This window comes from Trachurus japonicus, chromosome 7 (genome assembly GCF_045865225.1).
Source record: "Trachurus japonicus isolate A0001 chromosome 7, Traja_1.0".
NCBI lineage: Eukaryota > Metazoa > Chordata > Actinopteri > Carangiformes > Carangidae > Trachurus > Trachurus japonicus.
Window position 1 is genome coordinate 6,291,829 of NC_140913.1, and position 23,012 is coordinate 6,314,840.

Consider the following 23,012-nt stretch of genomic DNA (forward strand, 5'->3'; position numbering starts at 1 on the left):
CCAAAATGACTGTTACTGACTTTTCTCTCCAGGTGGCGCTCTATCCTGGTCAGTGCCTCGGTCTCTCCACCTGGCCACACGGCTGTAGGCAGGCCCTCGGTGTCGAAGCCTGGAAACATTCACATGAATCAGCTCTCTGGTTTACAACAGCGCCGTGGCCACGTGTTGGATGAGTCAACAATCCTTCAGTTATGTCACATACACTAAATAAAATCTTACACAACGCAAAGTCTTCCAGCTAATAACTATTGTGTCATACCTTTTCTTTAGGAGAAATACATTTCATGTCATTTACATATCTATCAATTACAATACAATAGATTGGAGTTCTCAGGGCTAAAAATACAAATGACTGGGGTCGCCCCTCGGGCTTCCTTTTTTTTTTTTTTTTTTAAATAAGACGCATCTTTTTCTTACTGTGTGTTGTTTATTGTGAAATACACTGAATCACCACTGTCATTTTGGTGATAATTGTCTGCTTACAGAAGAATGTAGAAGTTAGCTCAGCTTTTGCACGGTTCTCACGCCAGTATGTCCAGTCACATTTAGTTTTAGTTTAGTTTAGTTTTTTATTTGCACATTATATAACCTGCATAAACAATAAAAATAGTAAAATTAAACGTCGTGCAGGAGAGGTAGAAGCCAAAAAAGGCTTATAAAAATACCTCCCCTATGTAAAAAACAACAACAACAACAACAACAGCGGTGGTCTTCAAAGTAAGAAGATAATACAGAAATTCATAATATAAAAAATAGAAAAGAAAAAAAGACGAATTAACATAGAAAAATGAAAGATACTGAATTAATAAAAACAAAAAACAAAAAAAAAAAACAATTTACATATGAAAAAAATAAAAATAAAATTAAAGGTACAAATTGACAGATCCAGAAACGTTACAAATCTTAACTAAACAAAGCCAGTGTGGATATTGATTTTAGTGTTGTCGGTAGATTGTTCCATAAGGATGGTCCTCTGTATTTTAAAGTGTGTTGATTGTATGAAGTCCGACAAAAAAACATTTGGTGTTTCATTCAAGCATTATTACATCATTATGGTTGATAGAGTAAAAAATCTGGTCATCATCACTATCATTATCCGTGTGCCTGTATTAGAATGCAATAATGACGCATTTTTAATTTTTTTTTTTGGCCAGGTTTGGGCCGTGTCGGGTTCAGGGTTAAACACCCGCGGGTCGGGCTATAATATTCAGGCCTGTTGAGAACTCTACAATAGATTATCTTTACAGTGACACATGACCATAGGTTTGAAATCACATCCTGTGGAGAAACAATGTGACAAAAATGGGAATTAATCTAACAAAAATGTTTTATCCATATTTCTATCCACAATCTATTTCCAATCTTGTATCAATATTAAATTGATCTGAGCGTGTACTGGTTCTGAGCAGGTGAGGTGACACTGTGCACAGGTGTGAGCAGCAGATGGTGACGGCACCGCCAGGTTGTGAATGGATAGAAGAGGATAGTGTGTGAATGGAAACCAGACAGCTGGACTCACTAAACGCTTCACATGTTACCAGGCTGATTTAAGGGACAGATGACAGTTGGTGTGGAGTAAAAACCTTTACAGAGAGAAAGCAGACATCTCCTCCTGGTGGGATTAGAGGGTTAAATTTAAAAATCTTATCTATAAACAGGTGGAAGCAGCAGATGGCTTCAGTGCAGCTAATTGTATGAATGAACTGCAACCTTCTGTGAACGGAAAGAAGAAACGTGGACAGAAACTTTAGCTTATTACCTGATTAATCCAATAGAGACAGTTAATAGGAGATGTTCCTTTAAATGGGGTAACTGGATTAAGGAGTGTTAGTGAATGCACAGTGTTAATTATGGAAGGGATATTCATTTAGTTTAAGTGTGCTTTTATTAGGGACAGATGTCAGCTTAATTTCTTATTTTAGTTGAGGTTCATTTATTTTTCATTGATAGTAAAAGTGGTCATTATGGGTTGTTTGTGGTTTCAGTGGTGCTAAGATACTCAGGCCTGAGGAGTGTAGATCTGCACTTGACTACGTTTGAGGTGTGTGTTTTTGTCCTCACCCAGCTCCTCTAAGGATGGAACCCCGTACTTGTCTCCATGGTCCTCAGAGACGGGGGTGACACAGCGGCCCATCAGACTGTCCGACAGCGTCTCCACGGGCAACTCGGGAGGATCCAGTCGACTGATCAGGGTCTGGAAACGCTTGTAGGTGAGAGGGGGCTGCCCGCCGTTCAGCTCTATGATCCTGGGGAGCAGAATCATCTAAAATGAAGCTCACTATCTGGACAAAAACTGACTGAGAAGTCTGTCAGAGGACCACGTGATAAAAAGAAATATAGTTCCCACTGCCATCTGTCAGTTAGTGTTCCTGTCTACCTCTTCATGGACTCAAGATGGCGCTGCTGAATGCACTGGGACACAGGCAGGAAGTCTGGCATCTGCCGCAGTTTAATGTGGAATTTAAACATGCATTTGTAAGATTTCATTTTGACTGATAGTATAGATGTAAATTGTAAATCCCATTTATTTAAAATGTATCAGTTACATGAAGTATGAGGTTAAAATTGGGCCCGACCAATTAATCGATCGCCCGATTTAATCAAACGATTATAGGCATTAGAGAATAAACATTAATTAGCCAGACGTTGGCTGATAGACCCTGATGTTAACACTTGGATTTTTACTAATAAATTTCAGGGAATATGACTTAGAAATGATCTCCTTGTGCTATTCAGAATGATGGTGGAAGATTCGAAATTATGTTTTATCAGTGACTTTAACAATGTTGCTTATCCACCTACTCCATATTACCTACCTATAATAAATTCATTATTTGTAAACAGACTTGCCATTTGCATGATTATTTTATTTCCCAGAGCTTTAGTGTGTTTTTGCACATCATTCTGTACTTGATCTCCTTTTTGAAAAACTAAATATTAAAGGGTTGTGATGTCATTTTCGAATTGTTCATATGCTGCTCACCTCACACTTTTTTTTTTTTTTTTTTTACAGTTAAAAGTATTTACAAATAGTTTTTTAAAATGTATATCTTTGTAACAAATGTATATTTAAGAGATGGAAAGCAGCGACTTGATTTCATTTATTTTTTGAAATTCTTTTCATTTTCTTAGAGAAGTTGTATTATACCAACATATTAGTTACAAAATCCACAGGAAATGACTGAAGGTCTCACTAAATGAATCCACCATCATACACTAGGGGTCTTTAGAACTGTGTGTATGTCTGTTATTGTTCTCCTCACTTGTCCAGGTCGTAGAGGGTGTGCGATATCTTGACGTTGACCTCCACCCCCGCCTCCATGGCCAGCTTCTTGATGGCAGCGTCTCTCTCCTTCCCAAAAGGCTCCGAGTCGTACTCAAAGGTCAGCCTGGAGATCTTCCACTCCTGATGCAGACAGAAAGATGGACTTTCTCTATTAACATTTTCATTTCAAGCATTTGAAAAAAAAGAAGCACACACGTTAAGAGAAGCTGGAACCAATGACCCTTTGTTTAAATCGTTGTTACTTTTCTGTGGTTGCTGACCTTAAAGAGCCGCGGGAACACATTGGCTGGTTGGCCCCTGATGACAAAAAGGCGAGAGTTGAGTTTCCGAAGGTTGGCGTCTAGATCTTCCAAACACTGGAGGAGAAACCTGGAGAGAGAAGACAGCGAGGAGGAACACCTGAGTTAGGCTTGGAGTACTTCCTCATTCCCTTTACTGCACGTTTCTTCGGCAGGCGTTTGGTATTTCGTGGTGTGGAGGTGTGTGTAAATCACAGTACCAAGGCTTTGACAGCAATATTACATCAACTTGTTCTGAAAGGGAACTGTTGAAATAGTGTGTTAAAAATAGCGATTGTGTGCGTGTGTCTGTGTGTTTCGAACTTCATGACGCATGCCACCACCCACTGAGAGCATATTCCCCTCACGTTTGAAGCCTTAATGGATCATGCAGTGTGCACCTCAATAAGCGTCATGTTTGCTAACTCGGTGCTAATGGATGTACTTTAATGCTTTTACGTTCAGTGTATTAGCATTACCTATTAGTGCACATCCTGTACGTGGGCTCAGAATGAATGCGTTCTGTTTTCAGTGTACGATGATGACTGTCGACATTAAATAGTCTCCACAGGAGCACCATCCTATTCATGCATTGCAAAGAAGCAGTGGGAGAGGCTCTGACATGCTTCACCGCTATAAGCTGAAAGGTCATAAAGAGATTCTGCATTTCTGTCTGAAGGCTGTTTGTGACACACAATCACATTCATTTTGGTCCACAGTACAAATCACTGCTTCCAGTCAGGAATATTCTAACAGCAGTTAATGACGCAGGCCGGGACCTGGGACCTCTCAGTCCACATGGAAGATTTTCTACAGTTTTGTGTCAGTAATGTTGACTCTCAGATCTGATTCTCATCATCAATACAGAAAATTCTTGCATCACTTGTTCCTAATGCTACTTAACAATTTTGTTCTTTGACAAAGTCATATTCTATGTTTTTCTTCCTTTTTTGATTGCATGGAAGACTTTTGGCTGCAACAAGCCATTCAGTTCATATCAATTGAATTCAAGCTTCTTTACTGTGGTAATGAAACAACGGAAGTTTCCCCCAGACTGGGAGGAACCACTTTGTACGTATTCAACCTTTGATTATTTGAATCAATCATCTGTGATTTAGTCTACTGAATCTGCAGAGGCTCATAAGAACAATTGTGAGTCCACTTGGAATGTTGCATGTCCGCTGGTCTAAGTGGTGGAAGTGCAAAGGTTTAAGTGGTTCATTGTCATGTGAAACACACACTGATGATCAAAGGTCTCCAGATGTGAATGGTGTCTCCATGCAAATGTCCATTTGATATGTGATTTAGAAGTGTCTTTGTTTTGGTTGGATATTTAAGGGAAAGAGCAAGGACCTAACCTTTCCAGTTGATCTGCCTACCAGACCTTCCACACATCAAGTGTGCTGCAATATCAGTTTCTGAAATAGTGTTTCTATTGGCTGTCATATATTCACTTTTGGATGTTGCAATAAACTGGTATGTTAACCACTCCTTTCTAATATTGCCTTGTTGACATTTTATTCTAGTAGCAAAGGATCTGTTATCAGATTCATACTGTATTAGGTTTTTAGTTATATGTTCAGTTTCTCTGGGTGCTATTCAAACCCTAACCTCTGAGTTGGACTTCGTGGAGTTGGAATAGTTTAAGCCTATAGCTGCAATCCCTGAACAAAGACTGATTTCAGATACCCTAACAGCAGAATTAAATTCTTGGAAAGCTTATATACAGTAATTATCTGTTAACTATCAATTCTCATCAATACCTAATGGTAATGTGATTTTTAATTAAATGAAGGCAGATAATACAATAATAATTTATTTACTTTGACAAAAACCTCATCTTAACACCAGGAAGACAGAATATGTATTGGGGAGACATAAGCATACCGGTAAGTCCCTAAGTTTTCCCTACCCTAAGAGTTTCAAGCACACTTCTAAAATGTATTTTGATTATTGAGCTACATGATATGTAAAGAAAAAAATAATTTTGTGATTATATGGGCAAATATTGTGAGTGTGATTTCCTCTTGAGTGGTATTTTTTTGCTTTTCATTTTCACTTAAAAACATATAACATTTTTATATAAACACGAATGATGTGATGAGACTTTTTTCAATTGTGTTATGTTCTCAATTGTCTTTTCTCTATATACTACCCAGCAGTGGAAAACTGGCTGCTGATGCATCATCACTGTTTTTACTTGGAGTTAACTTACTGAGTGACATTATCATTTTTCAGTAACTCAATTTAGTTTTGCTTGTGATACCTCCGCAAATGAGACAAATGAGTTATTGTTTGTCATTCAATGCATTGTAGTGATAAGAAACTTTAAGTATGGGATCTAATTCACACTGATATAATAAGTCAGGCAGCACAGGTTACAGCTACTGATCAGCCTGTGGTTTCATTCCTGTTGCATGTACTGTACCTCCAGGTCACCAAAGGTCAACTTGTTGAGCAGCAGCAGACTGAGCCTCACTGCAGTGCTGATCATTAGCAGAATCAGAGCGGGATCTTGGACTAAGCAGACAGTCGGGGAGCCGAGCAGACACCAGGGGCAGACAATGTTCTGCTCAACTCTGTTCCCTCCTGTCTGACCCTGTTGGCCCGATCATTAAACCAGAGGAGGGCTCGCTCACAGAGCAAAGCTCCGTTTGCTCCCAATCCGCAGACAGGCAGACAGGCAGAGCCGGGCGGCAAGGTCGCGCACACTTTGAGCACGTGCCTGCTTATGAGTGTGCTAGACAGAGTTATGAAGCCCGTGTGGCAGCTTCTATAATGGCCGTCTGGGTTTAGCTTTTTGTCCACAATTTCCTATTTCACCTCTGCGGCACACAAAACTTTGAGTGGCCACACATCAACAGGAGAATCTGTAATTATGAATCACTGAGTTTTCAACCATCCAAATAAACAGAGAGACTATGTGACAGTTCAAATGTGACATGTTAGAGAGTTGGTTTCCTGTCATTACTTGACCTTGATTTCTGTCGCATTTTAACAGCTATGAGGGAAATCGATGATTTGAGTCATCTCATGCAGTGGCCACCTTCGCCTCCACTGTGGTGACACAGAAATGGATTTGTGGTTAACGCTGCTGCACAGTGACTCCTCATCCCGGCCCTTTTCTGGTACATACGAATAGTTCTCAAACTAATCTAAAGATCTTATTTCTATTAAATGTTGTTGCTTAAAAGTCTCAGATACAACAAAATCTGCCTTAACAAAATTGTAAAAACCAAATCAACCTATACATAGGAACAGATAATGTAAGTGCAGCTGTTTTTTCTGAAGACAGTATTATACCATCGAAGGAACAGTATTTGCTTATGAAGCTAAATGAGACGGACATGCATCTCTCTGCTTTTGCTCTCATTGGACAAAGAACACAAAACAATATCAGAGACATTCAACAGATCATTCTGAGTGAGATACTATCAGCAGTTATACAGCAATTGTGCACATATGCACGCACATGAGCCCGCGCGTGCAGTGGATGAACATGCATGCCCACGTGCACTCATGCAAATCTTTCACAAGCCGACACGTACACAATATGCAAGGCGTGTGCATTTGTATTTCCACATTAGAAAGGCTGAATGTCCTGTTGTGTTTGTGTCTGTTTGTTGCTAGGTTAACCGCTTCCTCCTGATGTTCTTGGCTACCTGCCTGTGTGTGTGTGCGTATATATATATGTGTGTGTGTGCATGTGCGTGTGAGTATGTCCGCGCGCCTGCTGGCTGCCCTGTCATATATCAGTCCTTATATAACTGTTCTGCCCTACATCTCTCTGTACAGACACACTCCACTTCGACCGCACCACAACACAATCTCTTAGCCTAGTAACCTCATTCCTGCTTGTTCATGTGCATGCACACGCACGCACGTGCACACACACACACACACACACTTTTTTTTCCTTTGGCTCCCTTGCTCTGTCAGTGGGAGTAGAGTGAGAACAATAAGTGAGGGAATATGAATGAGAAGCTGCAAAGCCTTTATAAGAAGCAACGATGACTTTCAGAGTTTAACATTCTAAACTATTTTGTATTTTTCATCACAGGCAAAGAATACATCCAAATGACGATTTGTTTATTTGAGCCATTTATTTAACCCCTTAAAATTCACTGGCCCGCTGGGCCCAGCATGCAGTAGAAGCAATACAAACCACTGGTCTACAGGTGTCGCTTGTGTTGACCTTGATTCCAAGGGTCTTTGGCTGCCTCAACTACTCTCACCTACATTCAAAGCCAGACATTCCAATGCACTTGCATCTTTGTGTAGGGTTTGGGGTGCAACGATACCCAAAAGTCTGGTATGTACCTCGGTTTTAGGGTCACTGCTTGGTACATTTTTCAGTCCAGCAGAAGCCAGGAATAGGAAACACTTTTTCTATTTTAACAAAATATTTAACACTGGTTTACTGAAGAGACTATACCTTTTAAAATATTTGCCCGTCATACTGCTTAGCCCATAACAAAAGGTCATTTTAGTATGTAGTCAGTAAATCAAAATAAACATTATCTCAAATAAATACCCATTTATCAGCTTTATGTCAGAACTACAACACAAATACTCTCACAAATAAAATAGATAGCAAATAAGGTGTTGCATGTGTCGTGTGCCACTTGTACTGTACTCAATATAAGCAGCTTTCTGCATTATTTTAGAATATTTTCCTGTCTGCAGAACAGTTTCCTGCTGTGGAGAACACTCTTTCTCTGTCTATCTCCGTAGCTCTTCCATTGTAAGAGTGACAGCAGATGCAACAGTAGTGTGTGTCTGTTCATAAAAGTCCGCTGTGACTTGCTGGCTCAAATGCAGACAAGAGGGAACTGCATGACGGGCTTGATTGCTTTCAGCATGTGTGTGATCACTGTGTCCTCAACAACTATAAAAACACCCATGTTGCATGTTATTGCTTTGGCCCAGTGTGCATAGTGTTAGCAAGCGGCTGCTTCGAGGAGCGCTGCACTCGTTCTCTTCCTTGTCCTACTAATCTTGACACTTGAGTAGTGCCATTTCAAATGAGTTAGCAAGTTCAATTTGTTGCCAGCTACATACCAGATTGCAGTTGCACAATGTCGGCATACGGCTATGATACAATCATCATGAGTCATGAGGATGACGATCTTTGGTTGCTCTGACTACAAGCATGCCCCACTGACTGAGCTAATTACATGCAACTTCGCCAAAGTTGTCCCACAGAGTAGTTGCACCTAATGTGCAACATGTGTAGAAAGAAGTGCTGTTTGAATGGGACTAGTAATCTAAAGCCCTTTAAGTGATCCCACTAGAAAAAACATTATGTAAATGCAAGTCCATTATAAGTCCTTCAACTGAGTTTATGTCATTTACTAATTTCCCTCTCAGTCGTTAACACTCTGTGATTTCCCTCCTTCTATGTTTAAAATAGCTGATTTCAATACTTGTTTAGAGGAGGAGAGTCAGACTTCAAGGGGCTCAGCCCTAAACAGAAATCTTGTTACTATGCCACCAGACGTCCATACAGTTACTTTTATTTGTGAATAGAAAATCCAACAAAGTCGGGGGAAGATTTTCGTTTTCCAGTTGGATTCTTGTATTGTAGCACTATTCAGAACACATCATTTTCATTGGGTAGCCTATATGTGACATTGGAGGAAGTCTCTCCTTAAGTATTGTACCCAGGAATGTTTGTTTCACCTGATGGAATTGTTGGAATTAGTCTTAGATCAGACAGTAACTTTTCAAGTTGTTGTGTTTTAGATATGATGCTTCTATGATTAATGTACACACCAAAAATTCATTTTGGTGTAACTGTGAGGCCCCAGAGAATGCAAGCATAACTTCCAGCCTAGAATAATTGGTTCTGTCATGTTGGAAGAAGATTTAGTATTCACTGCAGCAGCCGTACTGGTGTTTACATTCAATGCATACTTCGGAGAACGCAGCCTACACGGTCTATGGAGGCAACCGCTTCGGATTCACCTCAGATGGCTGCATCAACCCTATTTAATGGGACAGTCTAGCATTCGGAGCATTTCCTGATTGCGTCCTCACACAATCAACGTTGTAACGTCAAACATTTGAAAGTGGCAGCTTTTTTTACACTTTGAACGGCTACTCAGCTCCGTGTATGGGCTATGCAACCAGCAGCTGCCCTGTTCAGCCGGTGACCATGCCTCCAACTGGCCTCACAGGGAGGTTATCATGGCTACAGCGTGGAGCCACCTCAACATTCAAATTGCTAGCATGCCAAGTGGCAATAATAAACAGACCTTCAAAGAATCTCGAAGGAGACAAAGTCAAAAATACAACAAATCAGCAGGTTTAGGTCTTTGAATGAGTAGTGAAATTAAGAGTAAGATCTCAGGCGTTTGCCAGTCCTGCAACTGCCAACAGTCAAGGTTATTGATGGAGACTTGTCACTACAAGGTCAGAAGTTGCAGTAACTTTTCAGACTGTTGGGACACTACCTTAGCGGGATAAATAAAGACCTGTTTCAGAAGATGTGGTAGATGCTGTTCATTTATCTTCGCCGGCACCTCTAGTGTTTTCCACATCGTGTATCTGTTGGGTAACAGGCCACATGAGAAAACCCTCAGCACAAGTAGGTCAGGATCACATAACCACTCAGAAGTTTCATGCGCTGGCACACTAACCTATATCTCTCCCACAGACCATACTCACATTTTCCTTTAGATAGAAAAAACTATTGATTATCCCCAAACTAGAAAATCTAGACGCTGAGCTCTACACATTGTGCTCTGATGTTACCAGTCATCACTATGTGGATTTTGGTCAATTAAATAAGGGTTTTACCACTTGAAACAAAAGGTTGAGAAGAAGAAAAACAATGTCAGTTAGATTTTGTTTCTAGTTTTCAGTGCTTTGTTCTCTCCTGTTTTTCTAATTTAACTTATTATTACTTATTAACTTATAGTATCGTTATTTCCACAGAGATATATTAATTGTTAGCCCAGGAACTAGCTAGTTAGCTGATAGCATCAGTGCAGGACCCAGAAAGCTGGTTGGTTGTTTACTTCCTACTCATAGTGAATAAAGGGCGTCAGTGGCAGGTTATACTTTGATTTTCCACTGGCTACATCAGCCAACAACCCAATGTTGTTGTCCAACCATCTGCTGACTGGAAGCTTCCTGTGTTCATGTTCACAGGTATATTACACATCCTGCCTGAGATGTAGCTACTTAGTGCTTCAGAATAAAATCACAAGTGGGTCAGCTTTGATTCATTTTATCATAACTATACTGAATTGACAGCTGAGTGGACCGGCAGGTTTCTACTCACTTTATTACTTTACTGGAACAGTTTGTTTAAATAAATTACAACAGTGCCTTATTTAACCAACAGGTGTGCAGTATAGACTATTCAACTCTGGACAATAATTATCAAAAACCACAAAGCATAATATCTTTGTGGTTTTTGATAATTATTGTTGGCATAGGTTTAAGACAGAGCCAAGGGGTTTATGATGCTGATTGAAATATATCATCATTAGCCACAAAGCACATCTCGCTTCATTTTATCAATAAGTTTATAAGTAGGCTAAGGTTTTCCCAGAATCTAAGTTTTTTTTTTTTTTTTAAGTGTATTATTGATCAAGAATACTTCAAATTATAATACTTGAAAGGAGATTATGACAAATTAAATTCAGTTGTTTAAAACCTGGGTTTTCTAACATGTGCACACATCCACTTGCTCTCATTTAGACAGTTACATATGGATATTTTGTTGACACTGAGCTGACTAACTGACCTACACTCACATCAGCTGTTGGTCACAGTGAAAAATGAGGGAAAGTACAGGAACAGTAGCCAACCGTTGCCTAGTCTTCACAGTGGCGATGTGGTAACCAGAGCTGGACCAATAAATCCAGGCCGATTGTATTTCCTGGGGTTTGGATTAACAACAATACCCACACCATCTAAAGACTATTATTTACAGGCAGCGTGGAATTGATATTATAATATCTGTGAGGTAGACCGAGGACCAAAGAGGTCAGTAAAGGCATCTGTCATATGTACTGTCTGTCACAGCAGAGAGGATGAGTAAGTGAGAGCACCAGCTACTGTAGTTTCTTCAAAGTCTGTGACAAGAATTTCGCATTAATGAGATTTGGACGGTATACTGAGCGTTTTAATCCACACACAACAGACTTTCAAGGCGTTTCAAGTCCTAGTTTCAGGTAAAAATAACAGTGCAAATTGGATGATGGTGTGCTGTGGACAGACCTGCAGGTGTCAGTGCAGCTGGAGGTCCTGGCCTCACCTGCTCCGTGTCAGTAAATATAGGACACATCTGATAACTTTCACAATTATTCTTCAATGCGTGTCACATCCAAGGTCATGAAAATATAGCAGTGTATTTGTGTCTGTGCATGTGCAGGTCAGTGACCTCGTTTCTGCTCCATTTGTCTCAATCTAACGTCAGTGAGACGTCTTGTTACCGGTTGTTGTAGCCTTGAGTCTGACTGCAGTGTTTTTTGTGTGTCACTGCCCTCACCCTGATAAGTGGGCCACTGGTCACAATTTTTTGTTCATTCGCACTCAAAAAAAAAAAAAAAAGAAAGTAAAGTAAGATGCTGTTGTTTCCTCTCCAAAGGGAGAAAACAATCAGACTGAGAGCCTTGCAGTCACAGAAATCACACTTTGCACTATGTTCTTTGAAATGAATGTGCTTTTAAGAACAGAGCTCTTAAGAGTATGAATCATGTCATCTTTCCCTGAATTACTTTAAATTGCCTTGAGAGATTTCTCCCTCCTGTGTGGTCAAAGTCAGCTACTGTTGAACCACAACAAGCTGTGGTGTCTGAGGGGCTGCGTAAAAAGAACTAGTGTTTTATTCTACGGGTAAGTTTCATTTCAGATAATTACAACAGACAGTTCAAAGTTCAAAAGACAGTTATTTAATTTAAGTGAATTGTGTTCAGTCATTATATTTTTTCAAACAATAAAGCGAAATATATTCTGCTTCCAGCTTCTCATTTTCCTCTGAATATGAATAAATGGCAGTAGGCATGGAGCCGATTACCGGTTTCAAGGTATACCACAGTATGAAAAAGTCAAGGTTTCACAACCACTAAAATTTTCCATCATACCGTTCCTGCGGTATGAGCTGTTTTTCTATGTTTAAAAAAAATAAAAATTATTTCTTGTCAAAGAGAGAAGGTGCAGGTCAGAAATCCCTCAGGTCACAGAAGGCACTGGGCTACTTTGCTTATTGTATATATCCTCATATAGCCTTTGTCTTTACTTTTCTTACTTCATTTATTTCATTTAACAATGTCAGGTGCTGTATACAATGTCAGGTGCTGTATGCCCATTTTGTATGTAGGTTTTTGTGTTGTTGCTTTTTTTTCTGTCTTCTATTTTTTGTAAAAAATATTAAAAAGTGAAAATAAAATATTTAAAAAAAAAAGAAGAAAAAGCACAGACTATCACATGTGGTGCTGTAGCGCTGCCACACAAACACACCAACAGAGAAGAAGACGTGAAAGCTGAAACATTTAAGGCAGACTTTCTTTTAACCCAGCTCTGGGCTATCAGCCGAGGATGCGCTGTATTCAAACTCCAAACATTATCGACTAAATGTTGACCGGGAGTCGTGCCAGTCCAAACATGTCGATCTATGCTGATTTAACGGACGCGTTTCAGGCACTGATTCACAAAAGATCCGATTTGAGTGTTTACAAGAAAACTCTGGGGCGGCGTTTTGAGATTTACCCAATCTGGGGCCCGTTTCCAAAAAATAAAATTTGAGCAGAATTTTTTTTAATGATTTTATTATTTATTTTAAGTTTATACACATTTTCTAATGACCCAATGTTCTATATATTGTTTAAAAATACAAGACTGTGTTTAATGGAAACTTTTTTTTTTTTTTTTTTTACCTATACATTTCAAAACAACACATTTTTAGAGCTGTAATGGCAATATCGCAATACTGTGAAATTTTTGCTCAAGGTAATCATACCGTCAGAATCTCAGACCGGCCCATGGTTAAATAGCACAACAGATAGAAGAAACAGCATCTTGTAAACTTGTTCCTGTTTTTAGTATCTTTTAAATCTGCTTCCACTTTTACTTCCACATTTTTGACAGCTTAATTTTTATATAAAGGCAGACAGTCAATAAGACTTAAGTCAACCAGCTTTACCAGTGACCTACAAATGATGTTTTGGAATCTGCGACAGGCAAACTGATGTGCGTCACTGATGTGTGCTTCCTGGCTGATGCCGCCTCCATCACCACGGCCACAGCAGATATGTTTACATTTTTAGTATCACAATCAGTTGGATATCACTAGGTCACTGACTTCAATATTGACTATTCCTGTGGAAGGACTACAAATAGCACTAAAGAGCAAGAGACGGGCCGGAGAGCAATGACCGTGTGAGTGATATCGATGCCCTCTCCCCTGCAGAGCAGTTTACAATCTCAGCACTCACGTGAACTCACACGCGTTTCATCAACTTCATCTAACGTGACACACACCCACACGGCCCAGTCTGCAGTCACACAGTTATTTACACACAAACTCATCCTTGTACTCCTATTCTTATGACCTACTTGTGAGAGCGTCCCTTGCATTCTGCCTCTGAGAGGGCAGTCTCCTGCTGTAGCCTATTCATCCAGTCACTGAGCCCTAAGTCTACCTGCCGACTGACCTCTCCAACGGGGATTATGTGAGCGGAGACACTCCAACAAAAGGGCACCTTGTGTGCTGTGAAACCGACCGGGTCAAAGATGCAAAGCCGCATTTGTTTCACCTGCTCAGTCCGCTTATCTTTGGTTTTCTGTGGTGCTTGAAAGCACCCAGCTGCCGATCCCAGTCCACATAGAGCAAGGGAGGGGATTTCAAAATGAGAGAAATGCTGACATCGTGTTGTGTGTTGAAGCACTGCAACTCTATGGTTCTTCTTGTTGTTTTTCATCTCACAGCAAGTCACCTCACCATCATTATTAGGACAAAATAAGTATTTCTTTATTTAGAACAGCAATGCCCAACCAGAGTATTTATTTCTTCTATTTTTTTTAAATAATTTGAAAGTCATCTTGAGCAGAGATAGAGTGTAGTTAAAAAAAGTAACAATTTTATGTATTTGTCTCTGGTTTTCCACCTTCTTTAAAGGTCTGATGTTGTATAAAGTGAGATTCATAAAGCAGGTCTGGGTTCTATGTCAGTATTGTGAAAGTGCCAAAGTGCTTAGTCCACACAGAGAAGCAGGCAGCCTATATTCATATTCAGAAACTGAGCCTTAAAATGAGCCATCAGGATTTTTGGTAACTTGTGATGTCAGAAGCGAGAGGATCAGAGCCTTTCCTCTGATTGGCTCACTCAACTGTTGTTACTCATGCTCTACAGTGAAGCCTGAGAAAATAAATGTAAAACTACACTGAGAAGTATTTTTGTTCTCAAAGTCACACATCTTACAGATCAATGCTGTCAATCCACAAGTTTCCGAACGTCATCTATGGTCAAAAAACCAGAAGCCGGTTTTGCATTTCCGGTACGTTTACGTTTCCATGGTTTTCAGTCGTTGTCATAGTTGCGGTAGATGCATGGATCTATTAACGCTGGCTTTTAACACGGATGTCAATTTGTTTGATATTGTTAAAAGCTGGTGTGATGATCCATGCGTTTTACAGATTTTCATTGAAAAAAAAAAAAAATCCATGCATTCAACGCGACTACTGAAACCATGGAAACGTAAACATAAAATTCCACCGGAAGAGCAAAACCGGCTTATGTTTTTGACGTTCGGAAAAAGGTGGATAGAACTGTGGATGATGGGAGTTATAGTGATGTCACAAATGAATGTCTACAATTTCCATATATTATTCTACACATAAATAATAAAGGGCCCACAAGTAGGAAATCTACTTTGTATATTACAGTTAGAGCAAACAAACAGACTCTTACCTCCACCTGTTGACCCCGACATTGGAGGAGCCTGCAAACCACGGGTCCAGGAAGTAAACACAACGTACTGTGTCGGCCCCACGGACGGCTTCCTGTAGCGCTGGGTTGTCATGGAGACGGAGGCCCTTCCTGAACCAGTGGATTGAGTTTGGGGCCATCTTGTTCTGATAAAAGGCAGAAGAGGATGACTGAGATTTTCAATTTGAAGAGCTGGAAGTGACTGAATGCTAGTTAAACGGTTCTTTTCATCAAGCTGAATGAATGGAGACGTCAGAGCCCAATCTGATGCCGTCAGCTACTTTTCGCTCACGACTACAGAACTGAGAGTCTCCCAACAGGAGAGGCAATAGATGCATCCAACCTGTATCAGCTGCCAACACTGTGGGATGAGACAGGAATAGAACAATCTGAACAGGAACACTATCGCTTTTCTGGGCCCAGAGATTTTTTTCTGCTTCCTATTGTCAGCAGATCCATTTATGGGCATTAAGAGGATGGATGGATGCTTTACATTACTGAAATGAACCCATGGTGAAGTAAAACTAAACTTCTGGGGTGTCATCACATAAATAATTGCCATTTCCTGGGGCGTGAGGACATTCTTGAATGAAAAATATTTTTAGTATAGGTTATATTGATAAATCAAACACAATATTTCCTCTATAATAAGCCTATATTCAATTAAGAACCGGGTCTCCGGGCCAGAGTGACGGAGCTGTGACCGACTGAGACAGACCGCAGCGCACGCCATGGAAATGTTCTGATTGATTTGAATGCGGAGATGGATTAGCATGTGGAAATTGGGGGTGACCCAGCCCCGACAGCGAGGCGAGGAGAACAGGTGTCAAGCAGCCCAAGAGGAAGAGGAAGATTACCTACTGAACGATGAGCTCATTGTTTCATACGGTCGCTAATGTGTAAAAATTAACAGAGCAAATAGAAGGAAAACTGAAAATAGGAGGCTTCCTATTAAAATATGAGCAAATATACTTATAAAACAGTAAGGAGTTTGACTTAAAGGCTTCTCTCTAATAACAGCCTGCCTCCAATAAGGGCCAGTACCATGGGCAGTAAATAAAGACCTCAGTTACTATTCTGATTTACATTATCTCACTTGCTGGCAGATAATCAGCTAATTGGGAGATATTAAGATTTTATGATGTACAATTACAGATAAAATTACTAAATAGCAACATTTTAAATAGATACACCAAAATCAAGGCACTTTATGCACTGACACAGGTCTATGTATTGTCTTAACAGTGCAGTTTAATTACTAGTTAGACCTGCTACAAATCAACATACAGATATGGATCAAATGCTGATCAATAGAGGGCAACAGTAGAATGTATAATGTGGTGCTTTCAGTTCTTGTGTGAGTGGTTTTATACTAGAACATATTATTAATGTATAATAGGAAATGAAAACAAAAGCAACTCTAATTTGCAGCCCAACAAATCAATGCACACAACTCCTCCAGGTGCTGTGGGGGCTCAGCTGACTGTGACACATACAGTACAATGCTGTTGGTTGAAGTCCAGCTGCAGACCTTTTTTAGTACATGTCACCCACCTCGTATCGCTCTGACCCAGTCCTTCCTGTCTTTTTACTGTGTTCTATAAAGCCCATAACATTAGTCAAAGAATAAGTGACAAGCCTGAGGTATTAAACACATTCAAGCTGCAGTGGGGAAGTATTCACAAAAATGTGGCATTCTTCTTAAAAGATTAATACATTATTTACACAGCTATAAGGATTTTTTTTTTATGTCAATGTATCCTAGGCTATACTCTGTCAACGCCACTTTATATTCTCTGTACAAGCAGCCAACCTGCAGCCTGTGTGAAGCCAGGCTACTGGATTACCAGTTTGATCTGGTGATGATCAAGTGAGCATATGCTGGACCTCAGTCCCACAAATGCCAATGCATTAAAACATTGAAGACCGGTGAGAGTGCAGGCTAATTCAATAGATTAACTGTGTGTCTTGGCTGACTGACTGATTGGGTAAGTTAGCTGGCTGTTGGCTCGCACATTTCATTCATCAAACAGATTCAAATAGGACAATTGACATTAAAAAGAAACTAATATCAGAAGCAATTTCATTTCCTCTTCTCAACAGGATGCAGTAAAAAATATGGTCCATTGATTCATTGATTCATCCATCCATCCTGTGTGCAGTTTCTAATACAAATAACTTCTGCTTTTCACTTCCACGTCTTTTCACAATTTGTATGATGGAATGATTCAAAACCATGAGTGGACTGCAGCACTATGCCTTTTCTTTTCTTTTTTCTTTTTTAAATCATTACTTATGCAGTGTATTTGAGCAGATTTTAAGATGAAAGTGAAGGATCAACTATGATCAGCATCATAATAAAAAGTACAAGAGTCCAAATATGGCCACCTGTTATGACTGAGGATTAGATCTCATGGTGACAGCTGAGGAAACTTGTAGCAGCTAAATCTCGAGTTAAGATGGTTCTGTAAACCTGCTGTTCCTGACAGGGTATTTAAAGTCATGTTCAAGCCCAAATGTTACAAAGCAAACAGGATGGAGCTTAGGACTTATTGCTCCAGTACTGTACATAGTAGAATTTGAAAAACTTTAAATTTTTCAAGTCAGAATAAAGTGCAAATAAAGCACTATTTTATTTTGCAAGGGATCAAAGAGCATCATCAGTGACAAATGTGTGAATTCACTGACTTGAAATATGTGAAAGAGAAGAATATTTTTTTCCCCACAGATAAACTAAGTCTCTTAAATACAAATCTGATGTGCGATCTCTACCAATAGGCAATATCTTTAACTGATAACAGCACTTAATTGACATGAATGATCACGAACACACCATCTACAGTGCGATTAGCCACTGCTTACTGTAATGCTACTGTACAACTTTAAAAGCCTCTGTCTGGACCAAACCACAAGCTACAACAATTCATCCAGCCTGATGAAAGAATCTTTTAAACACTGTGAACACAATGAAGGGGATAAAAGCAATGTTGACATGAAGACTTTTATCATAGATGTAAAAAAAAAAAAAAGAAGAAAAAAGGCTGATATGGCTCTGAGGCATCTGATCTACTTGTTGCATTAACTTTTATAGACCCAACTTTGCTGCACTTCATAAACATTTGTCACAAAAAGAAACACAACTCCTCACACTCTGGCACAACACATACCTCCCAAAAAACGGACCAGATTTTTCAGGATCCCTCTGTTTAAATATTTGATGGGGACGGAGAAGAGGGAGGGGGAGATTAAGGTTTTTATAAACTGCCTTGAGGCTTAAAAACATTATACTGTAATTCAGACAATGGGAGGGAGTCAGTCAGTTAGATTACTCATGATATATTTACAAATATGATCATGTAATGGGTAAAATAAGGTAGCCTATTTTAAAAGCTCTCTCCATGTCACAATTAATAAATGCTGTATTGATGAAATATTACACTGGAACACTCAACTGTAAACAGAATTGTCCTCTGTTGAAAAACACCAAAACAAATAGGCCGAAAAATGAAAAAACACATATGGTTTTTATTTCAATATATTTCATTCAGTTGTAATGTTGACACTGAACCTCAGTAAAAAATAAAAATAAAATAATAAATAAATAAATAGAGAGAAAAAATGTTGCTAGTCCAACCACTGTCATGGCCCTTATGACTTCTCCAAATGGAAATTAGGTCACACCGTCTATTCTCATTGGGAGCTATTAACTTGACCCACCTCGTATGAACTTCACCCCTGATTTAATATCGCATAACGCAACAATCAAACGCCAGTGAACATGTCAGACTGCATTTGAAAAACATTTAGCTGTGTTGAAGTCTCTGGTAAAGAAACATCTCTGTAGACCAAAACGGGGTCATCAGAGCGTTCCTTATGTAAGTGTAAGTGGTGGCGCTGTTTATAAAAGTATAGCTGTTTAAGCCTTAAAACAAACGCCTCAGACCTACCAAAAAGACACAGCTTACCTTGTTCTGGCTCCCCGGGGGTGGTATTTATGTCAAACCCAAAGAAAGAAGCATTTCCTCCCTATGTGAAAGTGCTGTGTGCCGGGTGAGTGCTTTGCCTTGGTTAGAGAATCCCTCCTGTCTCCCTGTACCTGCTTTCCACTGCTGAACTACTTTGTTTCATAAGAGTTTGGCGTACTGCGCATGCTCCGCCGTTTTAGCCCACTCTCCTGGCGCGTTCAGGACACATCAGGAAAAAACATTTCCTGTGGTATAATTGTTCAAAGAGACCGCGCGTCAGAGGAGTTTTTGACCTTATTAGAGGAAAATTAACAGGAAAGATAACGAGAACGATTTTTCTTGTTTGTAATTTTTCGGAATACTGACCCAAAGTTAAATAAAACTCTTCCTTATGGTAGAATTGCTTAGTTTTATTCTGAGAAAATGACATTTCATGAGGTTTCAAGCAAATATCACTGCGAAAACGATTATGAAAGAATCAGTGCATCGATCAGAAGCTCACTTTTCGGTATTTCTTTTACTTGGGAGGCTATATGAAGCGTGAGGATACGTTACAAACATCAGACATGTCTACTTTCCCATAGGACCTGAATGTATCAGAAGCCTTGCTCAACGTGAACGGCGACGTGTTTCGGGTTCGGCGTTCCCATTGGTCGGTTTGCCGTCACATGTAGGATGCGAGGTCACGTTTAAGAAGCATGGCCATACGGAAGTCCATTCATACGGCAGCAAGAGGCAAACATGGCTGTGAGAAGATGCTCAACCAGAGGAAGACATATGAAAAGTCGTTTTACCCCCAAAGTGGCGTTGGCAAAGTTTAAGCTGTCTTCAGAAAAGGAACTGAATTGGCATGTAGACAATAGTTTGTGAATTGTCAAGCCAGGCTAAACTGTGTATCAGACAATAACCATGTTTTCATTACCATCAAATTATTTTTGTTATATAGACATAAATAAACAGATGAAACTGTAACATGAATAGAATAGAATGTCTTTATCGTCTTTGCAACAAGCACAAAGAAACTGAGACGTTCAATCCTCCTTAGGTGCCATTGAAAAGAGAAGTAGGCTACAAAAACACAGGTAAAAAAAAATAAATCTATAGGCCTATCTATGATGTGATGAATAAGAAATAAAGAAAACACTATCTTGCAAGCACTTCATATTCACATTCAGTAAAAACAACTCTGTTATTGCATGTTGTATGTTTAGTTGCATAAAAGCTGTGACTATGACACTTTGAGGCATTTTAGCATCGTAAACATATCTTTGTTTTCGGTCACTTCTACATATGGTATAACTAAAATTAAAATGACGACCTGTAGAGCCTCCGCTTTCAGATCCCCCCCCCTTTGAATTCATTTATTTTTGCTATATTCTGTGGTTCCCACCTTTAAAATTCATTCATTTTCTATAGCCTACCGCTTATCCTGCACTAGGGTCGCGGCTCGCGGGTGAGCTGGAGCCTATCTCAGCAGACTTCGGGCGAAAGGTGGCGAGGTACATCCTGGGCAGGTCGCCAGTGTATCGCAGGGCTAACATATACAGACAGGCAGCCATTCACACTCCCTTTCACACCTATGGGCAACTGAGAGTCACCAATTAACCTAACCTGCATGTGTTGACTGAGGACGTTTGGTTTGTGGGAGGAAGCTGAAGTACCCGGAAAGAAACCACGCATGCATGCAAACTCCACACAGAAGGGCCCAAGCCGACTGGCAGGTTCAAACCCAGAACGGCTGGCAGTGCTCACCACTGCACCACCGTGCCGCCCCCAATGCAATTAATTTCATTAAATAAATTGCAAAATATGTATAACCATAGATGGATGGATGGATTGATTGCTGGATAGATAAAACCTCATCACATGAAAAAACTATTAAAATTGTAAATGCAAAATCCTGAATGAGATTACATTTACATCATATTGTTAAACATTTAAACCTATGGATACAGGCATACATACAAATATACTTTTGGATATAACATGTTATCACTTCATTTTGTGTATTTGAATCGTACCTCACCAACATATTGTATCCTAATCATGTAAGATTGGTTGAATCCCCAAACAAACATGAGGCTGGCACAGAGGCACGAAAACTTATAAGAGTTTAAGGCTGACCTTGGATGTCAGCTTTCAGAGCAGATTTTTTAGGCTTTTAACCCGATTTACTTTTTGATTCAAGCCTTCATTCTCTCACTGCTCTCTACATACTTTAATTCACCAACTTTCTGGTGAATGCCCCCCTCCCTCGCTGTCAGCAGATGGTTGAGGGTTTTCTGTTTGAAGAACCTGGCAAGCGAGACTAGAAGAACCCTGACTCAAACCAAATATGAGTCTTCCTACATCTGCCATTATGGCACCATCACAAACGACATGTTGTCAGTCAGCCAGCTCATAAAATGTCATCCTCTGTGAATAATCATGACTTCTCTTTATCATAATGGATGCATTTCATTCCTCACCCACAACAAATGAGGCATTTCTTATTTTGAACTTTACGGAGAGAAAAATCACAAAAGGGATGAATTGAAATGAATATTGTAGAAGAATAAAAGAGATGAAGAATTTTAAAACAAATGGTACAACAACACAATAGAGTGACATCACTGTATGATTTCACTTTCATTAGGAAGATAAGGTTTAAGTCATATGACCTTGACCTTCATCAGAGCACAGCCGTGGATGACCCAGATAATGTGTCTTGTGTCGTGTTTCTTATAAGACTTCCTAATTTTCGACCTCAGTCAGAAAGCATACTAGCGTGGGCTGTGATGCAATTATCTGTTTGCTTACATTAGTCCAGGGGCAGGGGCAGGGTCAGAAGCATACAGCTGAAACATCATCCCTCCTTGAGCGACTCCTGCTTACTGGGGGTGCTGACGTCTTGTCTCAAGGCCCTGAGAAGTTTTGATGTTACCTCTGCAAAATCAGCAGATTCTTTGCTCAGACTGTGATGGAGTGCTGTCATGTACATCTGTGGTAAACCTTTCACCCCAACTGCACTGGTGTTTTCTTTAAGTCACTATTAGGCCCTCTCCATAGCTCAAGTAAAGGGGAACATCATAAAAAAATACAAAGAGGTTTAAGTGTCTTACATGTTCTGGTACACCGTGCCCAGAGTGTGTTGGACATAATATCATGGCACAGGCAGAACCTAGCTTTTTCGCTTACATGGAGAGAGAGCTTAAAAGAGGATGCTCAGTCACCCTGCCCACATGAGTTGGTTGGAGGCCTCCTACACTGCTGCCTCCAAGCATCACAGTTGGTGAGCTGAGGCCAGGAATAGAAATGTGCCAATATCAGACCGTACTGTCTGTGATCATCCCCATCCTTTGCTCTAGGATCTAAACAGACATGGAATGTTGAGTAAAAGAGAAGTTGATTTTGTTGTGTTCTGTTTCTCCCTGGTAAAATTTGTTACATATTTAGGACTAATGCATAGGATTTAATATTGAGGTTGCAGATTGCAAATGACTGAATACCCCTTTTTTCACACTATGTTTTCTGAGTAGGTAGGCGAACGTACAGTAGCCTTC

At 39.8% G+C, this 23,012-nt stretch overlaps 1 protein-coding gene across 1 annotated transcript in view; it reads right to left on the reverse strand.

Moving 5' to 3' along the window:
- LOC146984081 (cryptochrome-1-like) overlaps positions 1-19,645 on the reverse strand; it is a 33,504-nt gene extending 13,859 nt beyond the window's left edge. Inside the window, exons 1-6 of the mRNA XM_085780935.1 lie at positions 19,471-19,645; positions 15,488-15,651; positions 3,547-3,655; positions 3,264-3,406; positions 2,062-2,246; positions 21-109 (exon numbers count right to left, since the gene is read on the reverse strand). Of these exons, the coding sequence (XP_085637061.1) occupies positions 21-109; positions 2,062-2,246; positions 3,264-3,406; positions 3,547-3,655; positions 15,488-15,645 (684 nt within the window). The 5' untranslated portion in view covers positions 15,646-15,651; positions 19,471-19,645. The remainder of the gene's footprint in view (positions 1-20; positions 110-2,061; positions 2,247-3,263; positions 3,407-3,546; positions 3,656-15,487; positions 15,652-19,470) is intronic.
- Positions 19,646-23,012: the final 3,367 nt, after the last annotated feature.